The following is a 19969-nucleotide window of genomic DNA, read 5'->3' on the forward strand; positions in this document are numbered from 1 at the left end:
TAAATGTAAAACTAATAAAAACATCCTCTGCGTGAAAGAGTACTCATAATTAACCTGATCATAAAGCATTTTAACGGCTTGTTCCTCTGAGCTGAGAGCAGACTGTGAAGTACTGAAGGTCACGCTCCCACTTGGAATATGGTGCCATGGTTTGTTTGCATTGTTTCCAGAGGAACGTTTGGGAACACGTGAGGCCCAGAAAGAATCGTAAAAAGTGACCCAAGTATTTGAAATACAGATTTAGGGTCTTTTATGTACTTATTTATTCATATTTTCCAAAGAAAGCCACAACACGTGCTGGAGGTTGAACCGGTGACCCGTCCATCACAAGACCACATATAGACAAACAAACACACATGCTTGAGGCAATTTGAATTGGGAATAACTCTTCAAAAACAAAAGTAGGGACACGTATCAGAGATTGTGTGTTTGTGACAAATAATGGTGCAGATATCCACCTTGGATTCAACTGACCTGAGGTGTTGAAGTTGCCTCTCATGGTGTCAGCCAGCATGTTTATCTCAGGCACACTGTCAACCACGGGCCTCTGGGGCAGTAAAGGGTTAATTTTAGCAGCCTTGTGTCCATGTGCTCTATATGCCTCCACCAGACGAGCAAGACCATGATCTGAGCAGAAAAAACAACACAGCAGAGTAAATTACAGCTCCAGCAGACTGTGATAGTGAAACAGCAGAGCTGGTGGTCGCTCAAACTTTCAGAAATAGAAATAAGGGACGCCCTGATTTCAGCAGCGCAGGAGCCAAAAAAAAAGCCCCAAAACTTCTAAACTGAATAAAAATGTGTTTATTTTATATGAAAAAACAAAATGCTTTGATTTAAAGTTTAAAGTGCTTTAATAGCATTGAACTTGCATGACTGTACGGACAGACAACCATACTAGCAACTGAAATATCCTCCTATGCTACGTATGTCCACATCAGCCAAGATGTATAATATAGTTACAGGGGAAGAATATGGTGTAAAAGTTAATTTATTTCAATAATTCAACAAGAATATGGTGTAAAAGTTAATTTATTTCAATAATTCAACTAGAATATGGTGTAAAAGTTAATTTATTTCAATAATTCAACTAGAATATGGTGTAAAAGTTAACTTATTTCAATAATTCAACTAGAATATGGTGTAAAAGTTAATTTATTTCAATAATTCAACTAGAATATGGTGTAAAAGTTAATTTATTTCAATAATTCAACTAGAATATGGTGTAAAGGTTAATTTATTTCAATAATTCAACTAGAATATGGTGTAAAAGTTAACTTATTTCAATAATTCAACTAGAATATGGTGTAAAAAATTAATGAAAATACGGTACAAATCGTGTCCCGTATTAGTTCAATACGGGACGCAACATTTTTTTCTCAAATAAAGGACAATTCCGTATTTTACGGGACGGGTGGCGACCCTAGGGGGAACTGACACCAAAAACTGGAAATAATGAACATTTTAGTACTTTTCCCGTTATCTAAGAGCAGTAAGGACTTGTTGCATTTTTCTCAGGCGGGTTTAAGTCGCCTGGGCAGTAATTTAACCCCATACTGACCTTGGTTCAGGGCAGAGATCCGGTCTCTCTGCAGCTGGTGGCCGGGGCCGGTCTGCTTGGGTCGGTACCCGTAAACCCCTCTCTCCGTGTGGTAGGAGCAGCCCACGACCTGCCGGACCACGCTGGCCGGGAGTCTGCTCCGAGACGTCTTCAGGAAAAGCAAGGCCGACATGGTGTTTTTAAGTAATACAGCTTTAATCTCACATGGACCCGGCAGGGACTCGCCAGCCTACAGGACGCCGGCCATACTGGAGGAGGAGATGCGTCCCGGCCGCCCATTGGCTCAGCCTCCGCCACATGTTTTTGCACATTTTAGCTTATTATAATTAGAATGTTTTTTTTTTTCAACTAAGAGGGAAAAATATATTATCATAAAAACATATTTTGTACTATTTTGTGTACTACTTGCACACGTTTTTGCAAAATGTAACTTATTATAATTATAATTGTTTTCCATCAGTTGAAAAAAAACTAAGAGGGAAAAATATATAATATTATAATAAAAACATATTTGGTTTTATTTTGTGTACTTCTTGTACACGTTTTTGCAAACCGATGATAATTTGATCTTATTATTATAATTATACCTATTATTTTTTCTCTCAGTTGAAAAAAAAACTAAAAGGGGAAAAATATAAAAATATTTGGTTCTATTTTTTGTACTTCTTGCACACATTTTTGCAAACCGGTGATCATTTTATCTTATTATAATTATTATTTTTTTCTCTCTTTTGTTGAAAAAAAAAACTAAGAGGGAAAAATATATTATTTTGTAATAAAAAAATATGTGGTTTTATTTTATGTACTTCTTGTACACGTTTTTGCAAACCGGTGATAATTTGATCTTATTATTATAATTATACCTATTATTTTTTCTCTCTTAGTTGGAAAAAAACTAAGAGGGAAAAATATATTATAATAAAAAATATTTTGTTTTATTTTGTGTACTTCTTGTACACGTTTTTGCAAACTGATGATAATTTTATCTTCTTATTATTACTATAACTATAATAACAATAATTATTATTTACCTCTCTGTTTCTTGGGACCAATGACGTAGTGCAACAAGTTATTTCAAGGAATCGTGATGCGTTCAAGGGCTAATTGAAAATACTAGAATTCACCCCCAAAAAAGTACGTGCTCTAACAACTGACCTAGTTATTAGCACGTTATTACCGGGCAGGAACACCCAGTAAAGCGGGGAATGTATTTATTGACAACGATATTTAGAAATATAAAAATACAATATTACGGTATTTAAAACTACGGTGACAAAAGTAATTGCACAACACTGCAGCATGACTCGCGATTTTTTATTTTTTTTGCAAGAGTTATACAAACTTAATTTTATTAATTTACAAAATGCAAAGTCGGTGAGTTAATATCTGGTTTCTTACCTTCAAAACAGCATAACCTCGTTTCTGTATAGCTACTTGGACAATTTTTTAAGAATCTTTCAAAGGTCGGTTGTTCCAAACATGGATAATTAACTATAGATCAGGAACGTAGCTGCTTCAAACACTTCGTCCCCAATCCATCATCTTCATCATACTTCCTCCTCATCAGTGTCACTGGGGCCTGCTGGAGCCTGTCCCCATCTCTCCATGTATTCCCAGACTGACACATTGAGATCAATCATAGATCAATTTGTTGAAGAAAAAAAGAGATAAAGAAGAACAAAGCCATTTCCAGGACTCCTTCCTCTTTTTCTATGTTGAAAATAGTTATTAATGGCATTGGCTCTATGTTTGAAGACCCTAAGGTTGGAGGCTGGATAAATGCCAAAATACTGAGTGGGTTTTTGTTCTACCATTTGTTTTATTGTTTGTTTTTTTTTTGCTTCAATTTTAAATCATGTTTTTAAATTGTACTATGTAATAGTTTTATTGTCTCTGTAGAGCACTTTGAATTATCTTGTTGAATTGTGCTATCCTTGCAGAATAATTTTGAAACCAATCAGCCGCCTGGCTGGTAGTATTTTTTTTTTCTACCCTCTCACCCCTCCCCAGTTATGTTGTACTTCATGTTCCTTTTTTTCCTTTCTCTTCTCCTCCCGGCCCCATCTCCACAATCTGTTTACCCTACAACTGGCATAGAACCTTAAATTCCACAACCGAACAATACATATGATCTGGTTTTGCATTTCTGCAGCCCATTCCATCTTCACTCTCCCCTCCCCTCCCATCCTTCTTCTCTTTCCCCCATTATAGCACTTTAACTTTAAACCCTCAGCACTTTAATCATAACCAGCACTTTAACTTACTCTGGCACTTTACCGCCTAAACTTTTAACTGCTAAATGTGAAACTATGTGTGTAATGTATTCACTATTGTTATATATGTAAATGTCTGTAAGATCGTGTTAGTATGAAGATTGATGTGTCAGGTTGTTCTCCTGTTCCTTCTATCTTAAATAGAAGCAAAATAACAAGAACAGAAACTTTTTGCACGTTTTATTTGTATTTGTTTTAACTTGTTGTTTAACTTGTCTTTCTTTTATATTTTTAGCCGGGGGACTGCCAATGGAAACTAGCTCTGTAGCTAAGATGGGGTGCATTTGCATTTTTAATTCTAAATGTATATGAATGTACACTGTCCCTTCTCAAATAAACTGAATTGAATTGACTTGAGTATTGCCTGATGGATACGTTTCTGCCTGTATTTCTCAGCACTGAGTATACTATTGATCCTTACCAAATCATCAACTCCATTTGCAGAAATGCAGCCTCAAACATGTGAAGAACCTCCAACATACTTCAATATTGCTGCAGACTGGTAGTTCTGAGCTGACGACACTGCTGGACGTCTGAGTTTTAAGAGACGTTAGTATAAAGTGTCTTTCATCTGCTGCACTAATGTTTCTTGGCAAACCACAGCTACAGTCCTCAACAGTGCCCATCTCTTTATGCTTCATCAAAAGAGCTTGAAGAAAACCTGAGTGAAGATGCTCATGGTTTGCGACCTGGATGTGAAACAGCGTTCCACAACCTCACCTTGGTAGAACATCCTTTTTTGTCCGTTTCAGTTAATAACCCTGTTTCAATGTGAAACTAACGCTCATTTAAGTATAGGATCAAGAGACAAATCATTTGTTAATGAGTGTATTATGGGAATATCCCACCAACAGATGGGTCTTATCTTTAGTACAGTTGATGTCATGTTACATGGGCAGAAAACTGAAAAGAGTTTAACATATTTTGAATACTAAAAGCTATGACCTCCTGCATATTTCAACACAAGGCGGCATTGTAATGTGTGGATGTAAAGCTTCTCCAGCCGACACCCACACTATAAAGAAACGTCTGGAGTGTTTTGCACAGGGCATTCTAAGAAAAGGATCTTTTTTCTTTTTATTAAAAATAAATTAAAATTTAGGGTCAACTATGAAGACAGTTTTTTTATAAATTGTTTCTGTACATTGCTCTCAGGAGATGTCCTGATGCGTGTTTTGATGACTGAGAACACGTGAACACCTGCACCGTGTTCCTACATAATCCTCTTACAACCATCTCACCAATGATTGTTTTATTTTCAGGATATTGTCAATGCTGCTTCCTTTGCATCCATTTGGTTGGTCATGTTGCAGTTTTGACAGATTAAAAAAAATAAAATAATGCTTAGAGAGTACTTTTCCAGATACTGGGTAAAACTAAAACGTTATAAGGGAGACCAGACTTTCCCTCCCACATTTGTGAAATGCTGCAGAGGTGTCAAGTAACGAATTACAAATACTTTGTTACCTTACTTAAGTAGAAATTTTAGTTATCTATACTTCACTGGAGTAATTATTTCTCAGTCCACTTTTTACTCCTTACATTTTCACGCAATTATCTGTACTTTTTACTCCTTACATTTTAAAAACAGCCTCGTTACTCTATTTCATTTCGGCCTTTAAAAAAAAAAACTATCCAGTTCAATTGCTCCATCCAGATTGAGTGAATTTGGTTGTGGTTGTTTCAGATGTTCTTGTCCAGTTTTGTTCTTACATCCGTTGCCCTCAGTTTCCTGCAACTAAACTTGAATGTACATTCCAATAAAGGTTAGGATAAATGATAACATGCCTCTGAAGTTTGACTTTTTGCACCATTACAATACTTATAGGCAACTAGTCATCATATCTTCTGCTCTCTGAAACACATGTTAATGCTCAATAGTACACATATACGGTTATTTAATATATTTGCATTATACTAAGATGCATTCATTTTCAATGGCTTTTGTCCTTAATGGTTTTTTTCCCCCTTACATTACTTTTACCTTTATACTTTAAGTAGTTTTGAAACCAGTAATTTTATACTTTTACTTGAGTAAAAAACTTGTGTATATACTTAAACAGGAGTATTTTTAAACTGTAGTATCTATACTTCTACCTGAGTAATGAATGTGAATACTTCTGACACCTCTGGAAATACTGCAGACTGTGTTTGAGCATGTTGGGTTTCAGGGTGAGGCTCGCCCGCCTTTACTCTGGCTTCACTTATATTGTGAGTGCTACGCCAACAAAGCAAACTCTCCACATATCTGAATGCCTGTCTTGGTCTGGAAACAATTGATGCTGTTCAAAATGTACAACACACAAGAAACACCTTCTTCAGACAAACACCAGTAAAGGAGCTCACACCAGATAAACTGCTATGCAGATAATACTCTGCTATTCTTTGATATGAAACCTGGTGAAAATTGTTTTTTTCTTTCATATAAACTCACAAGACCAAGATTGCTTTGGGCAACCTCAGGAACGCACCGTTTAGCCAAGCAGTTGCTCTAGAAGGCCATTGTTCCAGTTTAAGCTCCTTTCCCCAGCTTCCTTCCAATTTCAGCACAGAGTTTAAACAAATTGGTAATTTAAAAAGCCCTTAAGGGCCAATTTCTACTGCATCTGAAAGACCCCATAACTAACCATTATCCCGATAAAATAGATTTTTACCCCCGAGCGTAGGCTTACTTGTGTTTCCAAAAGTAGACTGGGACTCTTCAGGTTTTAGGCTCCTCTCTTGTGGAACCAGCTTCCAGTTTGGGTTTGGGACCCAGAAACCTTTAACCCTACAATGATGGATGTCTGATTCTTGATGCATGAATTTCTGAGGCCACTGTACCACCCAAATATCAAATAAAACAATAGTATACACACACAAAATAAACCCAATACATTTATAATAAAAATTATTAAATTTCAACCAAAAAAAAAAAATAATTTAATTCCCTTTGTTTTAATACATGTCAGGCATCACACTGTTTAGATTAGGCTTCAAACAGAATCAGTTTTGGATCCGGTGACCCCGATCGCCCTAATGGGTCTTTAGGTCAAGACTGGCTGAGATCCCATGATGCACTGGGACTCTCCCTTAATCTGCTTTCTTTATCTTTGTTTGTTTTAACCTTTGCAGCAACGGTCTGGGTATCCTAATAAAAGGGATTTAGTGTTCGTCTCTATTAAGAAAGACTAGTATGATCAATCTAAATTTGGAACCGAGGAGGGAAATAGTCATTGCATCCCCCGGACTGAAGATCCTGGCTTGATATCGGCACACCTGCAGATGCCCTCAATGACAAATAATCAGAGAAAACACTGACAGATTAACAAAAATATTGGTTGAGTATTTACAGAAATCATACATGTATAAAAAAAAAAAAAAAAAAAAAAAAAAAAAAAAAGGGGGGGGGGCAGGTATTGCTGAATTCACCAAAACAATGCCAAAATACTGACAAGCATGCCCTTAGCATGCACTTTTAACAGCATTGTTTTGTTGTATAATGAGCTGTCTGCAGTACATCTGTCACCAGACAAAAACATTATGAAACAAATATGTGAAGAGGACAAGTAGATTCCCATCAGTGTTCCCTGAAAGCTATACATACTGGTTTTGTTTCTAAGATATCCTTTCAAAAAGATGCTGCAATGTCAGTCTCCACCTACACGCATCTAATCCACAAAAAAGAACTAATTGTATCAATGCCATTTTCAACACACAAGTTTCGAAGGCTTGTTTTCATTTAAGCTACACAACGAGACGCCTTGTGTAGCTGTGGAAGCAGGCTTTCAAAAAATGGGGGCAAGGTCAAAGAACTTCGGGAACTTTGCAGACCAATGAGTTCTTTGACGTCCATCAAACTGCAACAACAGAAGGGAAACGTCTATGGTCCCAGTTCATTGTCTGATTGCTTGATTCTTGTCTGATAAGTCCCAAGAGTCTTGATATATTTATGTACCAGAAGCAAATCTCATTTGAGAAGCTGGAACTCAGTTGGTCATTTATGCATTATTAAAAAAAAAAAAAAAAAAAAAGTACCCCAGTTTCATTTTGCCCACATTTACTCCAAAACTTCAGAACCAATTTAGTTGTAGATCCTCTCCGACAGAGGGAAGACTGCACTAAAATAACTACTCTAAAGAGGAGCACAACGAAGAGACACGACACACTGAGGGAGGTGGGGGTGATCCGTAAAATGTCTCAACAACACTGGACAAGCACAAACGCACAAAGACGCACAGTCCATATTATGGGAATTGGTTTAATTTGAAGACAGAAGCAAAGAAACACACCACACAAACAAACATTGATCAAAAAAAGAACACAGAGTCTTTCAGCTACACACTCTGCTATGGGAAGGAGAAAGAAAAAAACCCTACACAGGTAAAAAGCAAGGCTCAAACTAAATAGTTAAACTTTTCAACTAAGACAGTTATCCACACAAATTCGTCAAAAACTCCTGACCATTAAATCATGTGGACAGCACAAATACTAACATGAAACTTACCACGACTTAAGAGGATCCCAACCCTCCCAGAAACTGATTACCGAAGTGAGGAACACGTAGAGATCCAAGGTAAAATCAAAAATCAGGCATCTTTTAGAGGCAAAAGCAGAAAGGAAAAAAAAAAAAAAAAAAATTGCTCTACACCACCAAGAGGCCAAACTCGAGACCTGGTCAAGGCAAGGCCACATTGAGAGGCCAGACAATTTTTTTTCTTCCAATATAGTTTTTTCTTCTTCTTTAATTTCCAATATAAAAAGCTTCACTGGTACAAAATACATATGAACAACCAGTTGTAGAAATTGGAAAGCCTGTGTATGTCTTTTTTTTCTTCCTTAAAGAAATCCCACCCACTTTCAAAAAATTGGATATATACTGAACAGAAACAAAATGGACTGTATAATACAGATCACATCAAGATGCATTCACTTTGGCTTTCCTCAAGACAAAACATCTATTAAATTATTGGTGGAACATGAACAAAGTCCTACAGAGTATCAGACAAGAAAACACAGGATTTTTTTTAACTTTTCTTTTTTTTTTTAACTCTTAATTTTGTCAGATCAAGACAATATTTAGAGAAATGCAAAGCTACCACACTGTCAAAAATAGCACTTCAGAATATGCGAAACTACAGAAGAGTCAAAGTGATTGTTAGAGCTGATCAGGATTTGTGATGGAAGCCCCTGAAGTGAGTCGAGTTCCTGTTGGGACTGCTGTGACCAACATTGTGCTTTTTTTATTTTCTCTATATATATTTTTTTAAATTTTAAATCCAACCGACACCAACGCTTCACCATAGACTGCAATATTAACGTGGCACCCAAGCCGACCTCTCTTCACTTACGCTTAAGCCCACGTTCGATTTGAATTCAAAAAGAAATTCCTCAAAAAAAAACAAAATAAAAAGTAAATGTGTGCGCACTCACTAAAGTAGACATTTAACCTTCAAATGTATAGGGAAGTTTATTGTTTATCTACAATTTCTTCTTTTAAAACCAACTCTTCAAATTGAGTACATCACAATACAGATTTACCAATAACACAAAGCAGGGGTGAGGAGAGGCGGGACATTAGCAGGTGACAGCTTTCATGACACTGGCATAGATTAAAAAAAAAGGGAAAAAGAAAAAGGCAAACTGCAGCAATCTCTTAACAAAAGGCCTAATAAGAATGTGTAGGCAGTTTCTAGACGTTATATATGGCACTTTGAATATTGTATTGCATTTTGATAGAAAAAACACCTTAAAAAGCATGTGCCCATATTAAAAAGAGAAATCAGTGGTACCTTGAAAAGTCTGGGATCAAAACCACACACACACACGCGCAAACACACACACATACAGACACCCCACGTTCTGCAAAAGTGATTAGCTCCTACAATTGTGCTTAACATTTCCTTACAAAACTAACATCTCCCTCGAGAGTCGCTTCAAATTTGGTACCTTTGTCTTTTTTGGAATATTTATGGGTTTTGAGAAGTGAAAGAAAAATAAATAAATGTGAATAGGGTGAAATGGTGAAAATTGTGCATTTTGTGTCGTAATCCTGCGTGAGTGTCGAGTTTTACCACACACACACAAAAGAGGGGAAGGGGGGGCCCTGAGTTGACAACTCTTTAGCGCCACCAGGTAAGCAGTTTTTAAAAACCCTTTTATTTTTTTTGTGGTTTTTTGGGGGGTGAGGGGTGAAGTGTTTTTACCAGGGTTGTCTCAACGATGTGTAGCACAATGGAGAACAGCGCCATCCTGATAAAAAAGTGTAAACTTTGTGCTTCATAATGGAATGTATTCATAAACCAACACTTTTGTGGCGGGTTTTGTCGCGATTAATGTGCTGTGTGGTTTGCAGAACTGACGCTCAAAGTCACTCAAAACGCAAAATGACTAGATAAAAAGCAAATGTGTCCAAAATGTGCAGAGACCCACAGGGTGCGTTGTGTCCAAGTGATCTCCTCTTCAGGGGCTCCCACGTTTGCAAACATACTAAGTGTTGTGTGTATAAAAGAAAAAATTGGTAATCACAGGAGAAACAAAACGTTGTGCACTCCAAAAACACAGAGTTTGAAACACGGGCACTTTAAAAAAGGAACATTTTTTGTCTAGCATCTGTATGACTAAGACATTGTAAATCATTTCTCATTATGAGGCATCCAAACTAAATAAAAGGGAAAAAAATTAGTGAAGATAAATTCACAGAAAGTTAATGAGACGTACCATGGAAGTTGAACACTTCTTCAAAAAAAAAAAAAAAAAAAAAATGCAGGAAAACAATTAGCATCAAAATGCGACACTTTAATTAATCCTTTTACTTAACCAGAAGTCAAAAATTATAACTGCTGCAGAGGAATTTCTGAATTGTATAAGTTTGCTAGAAGTGACCTTTAAGTGGTCACGCTGATCAAACTGATTTATAATCCTCTAAAAATGTAATATACTGAAGACCCCCCAACACAGATGACATTACAACATAAATCTACAAAAAAACCCAAAGTTGTGCCTGGGTTCTGTTAGTTAAACTTCTATAGATTCAATGGTATAAAATATAGGTAATCTAAGTGTGCATTTAAACCACAGATTGTCTATTTGTGAATCAGTTCTAAAAAAGTTGACTCATGTAGGTAGTCATTTCTCTCAACAGAGCAAATGTACCTTTTATTGTGCCATCAACAGTTTAAAAAAAAAAAAAAAAAAGATTTTTAATACACTGGATAATTTTGTAAATGAAAAGAAAATATACTTTAAATAGCCTTGGTGTAAATCTTCACACTGCCCACATAATGTAGAGATCGACACAGATCACTGAGAGGGATTTTTTTTCCTGGTCAGACTTTCAAAAGTGTTGGAAAGCAGTCTATAGCATCTTTTTTTTCTCTTTTTTTTTTTTTTTCAAAGAAGCCAACATATTGCTAATGGCACCAAATAGCACAGCTGTGTGCCAATCCCTGTATTCAACTTTCAAGTGAACTTTAGTGAGAGAGGTAAAAAGAAAGCAACATTTAAAAAGAAAAAAAAAAGTAAGAAATCCCACAGGTTTTTAAAACATTCGCAAAAAAACAAAAAACAAGAACAAAAATCTCTCTTAAATGAATTCAAAGCAGTTAAGTTTTCACATTGATTTTGTTTGACCTCTCTCCTGCCCATCACATTTCTATACAGGAAAAACAAAAAAAGCAAAAAAAGAAAACAAATGAATACACATGCAGAAAAATCAGGTTGAGCTAAGGTCAGAGTCAGTGGGTGGCCAGGTATTGGTCAGGCGAGCTTAGAGAGACATCACAGACAATGGTGGGATGATGAGGCCAGGGGTTTGGCTTGGCTTTCAACATCATGAAGACATGCTAGGCTAATGATGAGCAAACAGGCATGGAGATTTGTTCTAAAAAAGGAACAAAAACACGAAGAGAGGAGAGACAGAACAGAGAGGAGAGAAGAGAAAGTTAGGGGCACAGCACAAGAATCGTTTAGCCATGAGGCACAAAAACCAACAAAAATAATGCCAGTCACCACATAGAGTAAAAAGGGACAGTGGGGGTCCGTACAGACCCTCTTCCTGACACAAAAAACGATACACAGATTTAAGGAAATGACACCACCAGGACATATGGCAGACTCCGACATGCATACACTCTACACTTGGCACCCAGCGATCCATCTAGACCCAGTCCCTTTCGGGGAGACGTGGAGGATGGATGGAATGACTGGAGGAGGTTGTTAATAGAGAAAGAGGTAGCCTCGCTCAACATGGCTTGAATAATCAAAGAGGAGAGACAAAGAGGCGGGGGAGACAGGACAGATGAGGGGACGACGGACTGGAGGAGTCTAAGACTGAAGATTTTCACATTAACGATGGTACGGATGACACAGACTACACGTGAAAAGCCAAACGCAGGTTGGAGATCTGGGGTTTGGGGGTCTATGCAGCTTTGCTTCAGCCCTTCAACAAAAAACAACTGATCCTTAGTCAACCCGTCTAAGTTTGACCTGAAGGCAATGAAGTGGTATGGAAACACACCTGATGCTCTCTACTAAATACAGGACACAAAATACCTCCAGCAAACACTGACTCCAGTGATAGTCATAAATAATCATATACATTAAAATATTTCATCAAAGTACATGATAAAACTGCAGGAATGAAATACAGCAAAATATGGAAGGATCATTGCAACCATTTTTCCCCCTAGGAAAAGGGTGAGTCTCCCTCCTGTGGTGGGCTCCTTTCACTTGCCCCACTGAGTCTCTGCTGTGGTGACCTTGGCTGGAGGGGGAACTTACCCTAGCAGTGCTAGTATTAGAGCTGGGGAGGGGGGGAGGCCCCAGACTAGGATCAGTAGGGTTTGCTGTCGTTCTTGGAGCGCTTCAGCTGCACCTTCAGCCTCTTCATGCCAATCTGGAAACCATTCATGGCCTGGATGGCAGCCTGCGCGGACACGGGATTGTCATAGCTGACGAACCCTGAGAACACAGCGGGAGACGAGATTTAGACAACGTTACCACATCCTGATACAAAAAAATTAAAAATAAAACAATGTCAAACCACAACCTCATGAGTTGACACACAACACGCGCAATTAAGAGGTTGCTAACCTGTTTAACAACTTCTTTCTTAGCTATGAAATGTCCAGTTAGGAAGCATACATTGTTAAGAGATTTACCTTAAAACTATTGCTGGCATCTGAAAGGGGAGTTTTTTTCTTGCCACTGTTTGGCTTAAGGCTTTTCTCCAGCTAGGGAGTTTTTACCTGCCATTGTTTATGTAATAATTGCTCGGGGGGTTTATGTTCTGGGTCTCTGGAAAGCGTCTAGAGACAACTTTTGTTGTATTAGACGCTATGCAAATAAAATTGAATTGAATCTGTTGAAGTCCGGTTTAAGTAACGTTACCCAGCATGAAAAATTGCTCGCAGTTGATTGACATTGGCCAGAAGACTCACCAGTGTGTTGTCCAAAGATCTGTTATCGTGAACATGATCTCTGATAACCAATAAACTCTGTTTTGAATCAAAATTTCAATCTTCAATCAATTTTATAGTAGGGGTGTAACGATACACTAATCTCACGATACGGTACACGATATTGAGGTCACAATAACGATACGATATTATAGCAGTATTTTTTTTAACAACCTTGAATGAGGAACATATGACTGGAAAAAAACATTTTATTTGAAAGACACATAATACAAAACAATGCTGTGCGTTTGCCCTATTGTTTCAGTTTGTGATGCTTTATAACTGTTTTAAAGTTATAAAGTTTTAAAGAGAAAGCCAGGCCAACCATTTTCCACAAACTGAACTAAAAGTAAATGTCAGGTTTGCATTATGCATCTTCAGTTTCATACAAGTACAAATATTTTGCCACAAACTGAATAGTTTCTCTCATGTATGATTTGACTTTTTTTCTTTTCCAGAAATTTAACAACTAAAATTAAATAAATAAATAAAAGTAAATAAATACATACAATTTTACATCATAAAAAAGATTGATTCATGCTCACAACCTTTTGTTAAGAAGGTTATTTTGGTAATTCAGGGTTCATTATTTTATAAATATATTCTTTATATTCTGTAAATCAGGGACTATAATTACACTAGTCAGTATATCAGTTGTTAGTATGTTTTAGATTGGGCGGAGTGATACAGCACTAGGTGCTGTGTTGATGTTCTAAAATCCTACACTGTTGAGGGACATTAAAGTACACTCGAACTCACGCAGAAGTTGTCCCGTGTTTATTCTACTCACGACCCCAAAAAGGTTTAATTTAATAAGGTAAGGCTTAACTCTACACCAGACTTAAATAAGTAAAGGTTCAGAGCTTAAAACAGGACCGCAAAACGGGACTACTTTCTTCTGAGCGGAGTAAGATTTTGGTCCGCGCGGTCGCGGCTGCGGTCGGATGCACGTTACTAGTCAACACAATAGATTAATATTAATAACCCAATATCGCGATACAGGTTGCGCGTCGCCGCGTAACCTACGCCGTAGGCTCTGCATCGATTTAACGTGGAACCATAAATCAGCTCCCGACCCGGCAGCTCTTTTCATCCCGAAAACATTGGATCAAATTTCTTAACAGGCGTTATTTGGATAAACTGAGCCCAGGTTGGGGATCTTAACGGTTACTTTTACACCTGAAAAAATATTAAAACTTAATAAAGTGGCATATTAACAGCGCTACAGCGGAAATTAAAACAGCTTCTAGCTTGCTTTTAGCTTCCTGATATGGTGTGACGTATGTGCAAACATAACTACGCAGTCGCTTACGTACCCGAATGTAAACCACGCAGTGACGTAGCAAGTGGTGTCCCAATCGCTAGGGAAGATTACAAGGGCCCTACCGCTGTGGCTTCATTTTTAGGGCTAGTGGTAGAAAGTAGGGGGTGTATTGGGATTGGCCCTTAGTCTCACCACTCGTTACATAAACTAAAGATATAATATTCTATTATATAGACTTGAACAGATTGTGATTAGAGGAACCACATAAGACAGGTTTATTTTATCTGAAAAATGATTGATGTGTTTATGTAACCAATGAGTGAGTGAGTTGGGGTTTGCAGTTAGACTGATACTTTTCATTAAATATATGCTTTCATTGTAAGCTAGCACAGTACAAGTTTCTATTGAATATGGATAATCCGCCATAGATATCAATTAAGTCAAATGAATCCTGACTATATGTACTGTATGTCTCAAAGATAGAAGGTCAGGATGATTGAATTCTCAGCTAATAAGTTCTGACAAAATTCAAAAAACCAAGTAGTCACTCTGGATGACAGTTTATCTTTTTGAAGACCCATGCGAGTTATTTTACAAGTATATTTCTTGTATCTCACACAGCAAGCTTTGAGAATTGCTCTCATTCATATGTTATTTGCCAAAATTAGAATTATCCTGACTAAGACTCAACGGTTTTGATGATCTTACCAAAGCACTTGCTCAGATTGGTCTGTTTGTCAATGAAGACTTTGGCAGAGACCACATTTCCAAAAGGCATGAACATCTGCAGAAGATCCTGGTCCCCAAACTCCTGCGGCAGGTGATAGATAAACAGGTTGGCGCCCTCTGGCCCTACTCCAAGACGTAAAAAAAAACAAAAAACTCATGTTAAATACGCATTAAGATAGGTAAAAAATGATAATCCAAAAGGGCATCATTAAAGCTTTATTTTAGCCATACACACACTAGGGCTGGGCGATATGGACCAAAAGTCATATCTCGATATTTTCTAGCTGAATGGCGATACTCGATATATATCGATATTTTTTCTGTGACATAATTGGAGTTTCCCCAAAAGCATTATAGCATAGCATCTCTGTTAGCTTCATTTTTTTCTGAGGCAAACCCTTAAAAAACAGTCAGTTTTAATACAAAGCTTCGTGCCAAATGTCACACAGGTTCCTTTATTAACAGAGGTCTGCACAATATCAAAATGTATAAAACAAACGAAATAAAAATAAACTGCCTGCATATATAGAATAAAAATGCTTCTTGAATAAAATAAAACAAATATCCCTTTCCTGCATAACAATTAAATTAAAATACACTGTGCAATTAATACAATGTAGACACTAACGGGCAGACTTTTCCACTGAGGTTGACAGTTGTGCAAATAACAAAACATTTGTGCAAATCTCAAATAAAACATTCAAGTCAATTTGTGACAAAATAAGCTACGGTATATCAAAATCATTAAAAAAAAAATATATATATATATATATATATATATGTATTTTTTTAAATCGATAAACGATATTGTCTCGTACCATATCGCGTTTGAAAATATATCGATATATATTAAAATCTCGATATATCGCCCAGCCCTAACACACACAGATGATTGAACTGCGTGAGGATCTTCTCACCTTCCTTCTGACCGCCAGCCACAGTCTGCTGCTGCTGCTGCTGCTGCTGCAGCAGAGACTGGCTGTAGAGGGAGGGCAGGGCCGAGGCCGTGTACTGCTGAATCCCTGAGTAGGCCTGGGTCAGTGCGTCCATGGTGCTGGCCGCTGACCCGTTAGCCATGGAGGCTCCCAGCCCACCGTTCATGGCCCCCATACCTGCAATGCCAGGACAAAGGTCTGGTCATACTGGGAAAACACAGCTAAAAAACTAAATGGATCTACTGATTGTGAAGTTGGATATCCAGACCAACATCAGACAATTCCATCCTAATTCAAATCTCAAGAAATGTTGTGGTCTATGAACTTCTCCCAGCAACAATGCAACTCAAGCTTTCCAGTTGAAAAATTACGCCAAAACAGGTAGCTTACTATGGTATGTTACTCTCAACTGGTTGCCTGCTCAACGCATAAGGTTTTTAATAAAATCCGTCTTAATGCCAGGTTATTTGGAAAATTGACTCTCCACATAGTCCATACCTGTCAAGTTTTGCATTTAAAAATAGGGGAAATTTTCCGACGCTGTCCCACCAGCCAAACCGAAGTCCAGTATCTTACATTTCAAGACAGATTTAGGAGAAATTCAAAATAATTACCTGTCAACCAGTTACAAACTATAAATATGCTCATAGCTTGATAGTTCTACCTTTGTTGACACTGAAATGCTGTGGACATTCCTATGTTTATAATTCCTATAATAGAGCCTAAATGAAAACACAAAAGTGAATTAAACCACACTTTTTTTTTTAAAGTATGTTTATATACGCATTGATTGTCTTCAAGTGAAATATTTACATTTTCTTTTAATTTGTCATTTTTACTCATCGGTCCTTCCCCGTGAGAGACACTAAAATCACCCCATCCTGCTCCTCTTTAGGAAGTAAATTTAATATCCCATTTTAGAGATATTTATACAAAGTCTTCGCTTTTTTAGCAGAAATATCTTCTCTCTAGTTACATCCATCCATCTGATTTGAGTTTACTCCCGTTGTCGCCACTAACCTCGCGAGAACTGCCACCCAGGCTGCAGCAGGTGGCAGTTCTCGCAAAGTTAGTGACAATTCAGTTTGCATTTTCAAAATTATTATATTATAAAACGGGAAATTTACGGGGAAAATACTAATACGGGAGTACGGCGGGAAAGAGGGGTGAAATACGGTAGCTTCCCGGCCAAAGCGGGAGACTTGACAGATATGATATAGTCCCTCAACCATGTTTATTACAGGTTGTATTTTTTCTGTAAATCGTATGTCCTGAAAAATATTGATGCCCAGCTCAGGCTGCTGCTGGCTGTGATGGTTCAATGCAGTATTTAGAGGCACATTTCTTTCTTAGCGATTAAGCAGCCATGCTCACCACTAACGCTGCTGGTAAGAGCATTGAGGTTGTTGAGGCCCACAGAGCTCCCAGCCAGGCCCTGCAGCGTGCCCAGAGATGCCAAGGTGCTCATGGCAGCACCGGCGCTGGATGCTGTTGACCCAACTGTTAAAAAAAAAGAAAGGGGGAAAAATACACAACACGTTCAAACACTTCATTTCTAAGGCTGTACACACATTGCTACAAGAGGATGACATGGCAAGGAAGAAGCAGTTAGAAATCCATCTTGTTATGAGAGAGGCTGTTACCATAACAACCACATGCTAGAGTCAGATGGATTGAAATGCTGTATATTTACAGATTAGAAATAGAAGTATAGAGTACAGGAGCAGAGTCAAAACCCTTACAATGCTGCAAATAAGAAAAGACAACCTAATATTTCTGCTTCAACTCAGCTGAATTAACTTGCCTTTGTATTAATGACCTTCCTTGAAATATTTAATTTGATGCAATCAATTTTATATTAATTTGTTTATACACATCTTTAATCCATGCGTTTACTGAATTCTTTCCTTGGTTTCCTCCATTTACATTTATGATTTTATTTCCCAGTGTATTTTTCTTTATTAAATTATTAATTTCAGTATTTATTTGTAGATGTATTCATTGCTGTATGACTTCATTAGCATTGCCTTTCTGTATTTCCACATGCATTTTCTCCTTTCCTCATTTCTGAATACAAGGTTTTATGTCTAAATACTGTGCCAGTTTAACAGCGTCCTAAAACCTGCTGAGCTTTTCAACACGCCCTTCTGTACAGACTGTATGAAAACACATTTGTACTTTCTGCCCCTCAGCTTGCGGTTCAGAGAACATAAGCCGTCGCAATCTGCTTAATAAACAAGTTAGTCACATCGCAGCAGTGCAACAGGAAATGCAATTTGCCAAACTCCTGGTTCCTAGCACCATCTTGTGAAATACGATCACGGCATGAAAATGATCAATATGACAGAGCTGAGCCCATGACACTCTTTGAGAGGAAGCAACAATGTTTTTGTAGCATTTAATCAACATGTTAATTTAACCATTTATGTAATTATTGCTGATTTTGGAATCTCATATGTGGGTGATTAAAAACCCATAAATTATGAGCAGTGGATGAGGCTCATTAGTTAAATAGCTAATCAACATTTTAAGAGCAGCAACAGGCTCGACTGTTGGACATCACAGATCGACTGGTGAGGAGGTTTTATTTTGATTTCTGCTTAAAAATATGACGGTAAACAAATATGAGGATAAATTGAGCAACAATGACCACACAAGGTCATAATGTGTAAATTAACATGTAACCTAGGGCTGGGCGATTTTCAAAAATAAAATCCCGATTTTTTTTCTCTGAAAACCCGATTTTCGATTTCAATTTTTTTTTTTGTAAAACTACAAAAAGACAATGGAATAAATTGTTTCAAATATTTTTTTTTAAACTTTATTAAAATGACAATTACAAATCAAAATGTTTCAAATATTTTATTTTTATTTTTAAAGAAAAATAGCAAAAACATTTCCCTATTGGGAATGAAGTGCAATTGAAAGATACTGTAAATCCTCCTTGAGTTTAGTAAAGTGACAACATTTACAATTTTCTTGACCAAACAAAGATGACTAGACGAGCTCTGTCTGTAATGCAGCCAGCTGCAAAAAAGGAAAATCGATTTTCCTTTTTTTAACATCATCTTGATTAATAAATCTGATTTAGATTTAAAATCGATTAATCGCACAGCCCTAATGTAACCAAACTAAAATACGGGGTGGTAACTGACTTCCTTGTCAGTTAAAAAAAAAAAATAAAATAAAGAAGCGCACACACACGCCACACAGCAGCAGCATAAGTTACCTGGACTTCCCAGCGCCCCCAGGGCTCCACTGTTTGTGGTCAGTGCACTGGTTGAAGCTGGGCTGCCAGAAGTCTGAACTGCAGCTGCCGCTGCAGCCAATGTGGCCAAGTTCTGTAGCTGAAGAGGATTCACACCCGCTGAGAGTACAAAGAAATCATCTTTCATCAAGACGGCCATGCTCATGCTCACGCCCTCGCATTTTCAAGGGTTTGTGATTAAGAAAATTCTAGTAGCTGCCTGGTGACATATTGACAATAAAGTTACACGTATTACACATTTGTGATAAAGACTAGAGGATTTTTTTTATTATTATTTTTTAAAGTGAGTATTTAAGAAATAACTGGTGTCCAAGCAGCCAGCTCTCTTTTGGTCACACATTGCATACGAGTTCACCCAAGGTCAAGTCTGACAACTTGGCAGTCATGACACCAATGCTTTTCTAAGGCTGCTTTCACACTTGAAGTTCTATACTTTTAGTCCAGATTAAGGCAGAAAATTGCACATTTAATTTGGTTTAGAAGCATAAAGTCCTGGTTCATT

General features: G+C 37.4%; 2 protein-coding genes across 5 annotated transcripts in view; both read right to left on the reverse strand.

Moving 5' to 3' along the window:
* The window catches only part of dhtkd1 (dehydrogenase E1 and transketolase domain containing 1), a 37693-nt gene extending 35875 nt beyond the window's left edge, over window positions 1-1818 (reverse strand). Inside the window, exons 1-2 of the mRNA XM_061721007.1 lie at window positions 1562-1818; window positions 475-627 (exon numbers count right to left, since the gene is read on the reverse strand). Coding sequence (XP_061576991.1) covers window positions 475-627; window positions 1562-1733 — 325 coding nt within the window. The 5' untranslated portion in view covers window positions 1734-1818. The remainder of the gene's footprint in view (window positions 1-474; window positions 628-1561) is intronic.
* Window positions 1819-8056: 6238 nt separating this feature from the next.
* The window catches only part of LOC133443781 (CUGBP Elav-like family member 2), a 43551-nt gene continuing 31638 nt past the window's right edge, over window positions 8057-19969 (reverse strand). For 2 of the 4 annotated variants that reach the window (XM_061720999.1, XM_061721000.1), the window contains exons 9-13: window positions 19429-19566; window positions 17574-17699; window positions 16182-16376; window positions 15244-15390; window positions 8057-12774 (exon numbers count right to left, since the gene is read on the reverse strand). In XM_061720999.1, coding sequence (XP_061576983.1) covers window positions 12647-12774; window positions 15244-15390; window positions 16182-16376; window positions 17574-17699; window positions 19429-19566 — 734 coding nt within the window. In that variant the 3' untranslated portion in view covers window positions 8057-12646. The remainder of the gene's footprint in view (window positions 12775-15243; window positions 15391-16181; window positions 16377-17573; window positions 17700-19428; window positions 19567-19969) is intronic. The other 2 variants (XR_009782691.1, XM_061721001.1) reach the window with 2 other exon arrangements.

Source organism: Cololabis saira, chromosome 5, assembly GCF_033807715.1.
Source record: "Cololabis saira isolate AMF1-May2022 chromosome 5, fColSai1.1, whole genome shotgun sequence".
In the NCBI taxonomy this organism is placed as follows: Eukaryota; Metazoa; Chordata; class Actinopteri; order Beloniformes; family Belonidae; genus Cololabis; species Cololabis saira.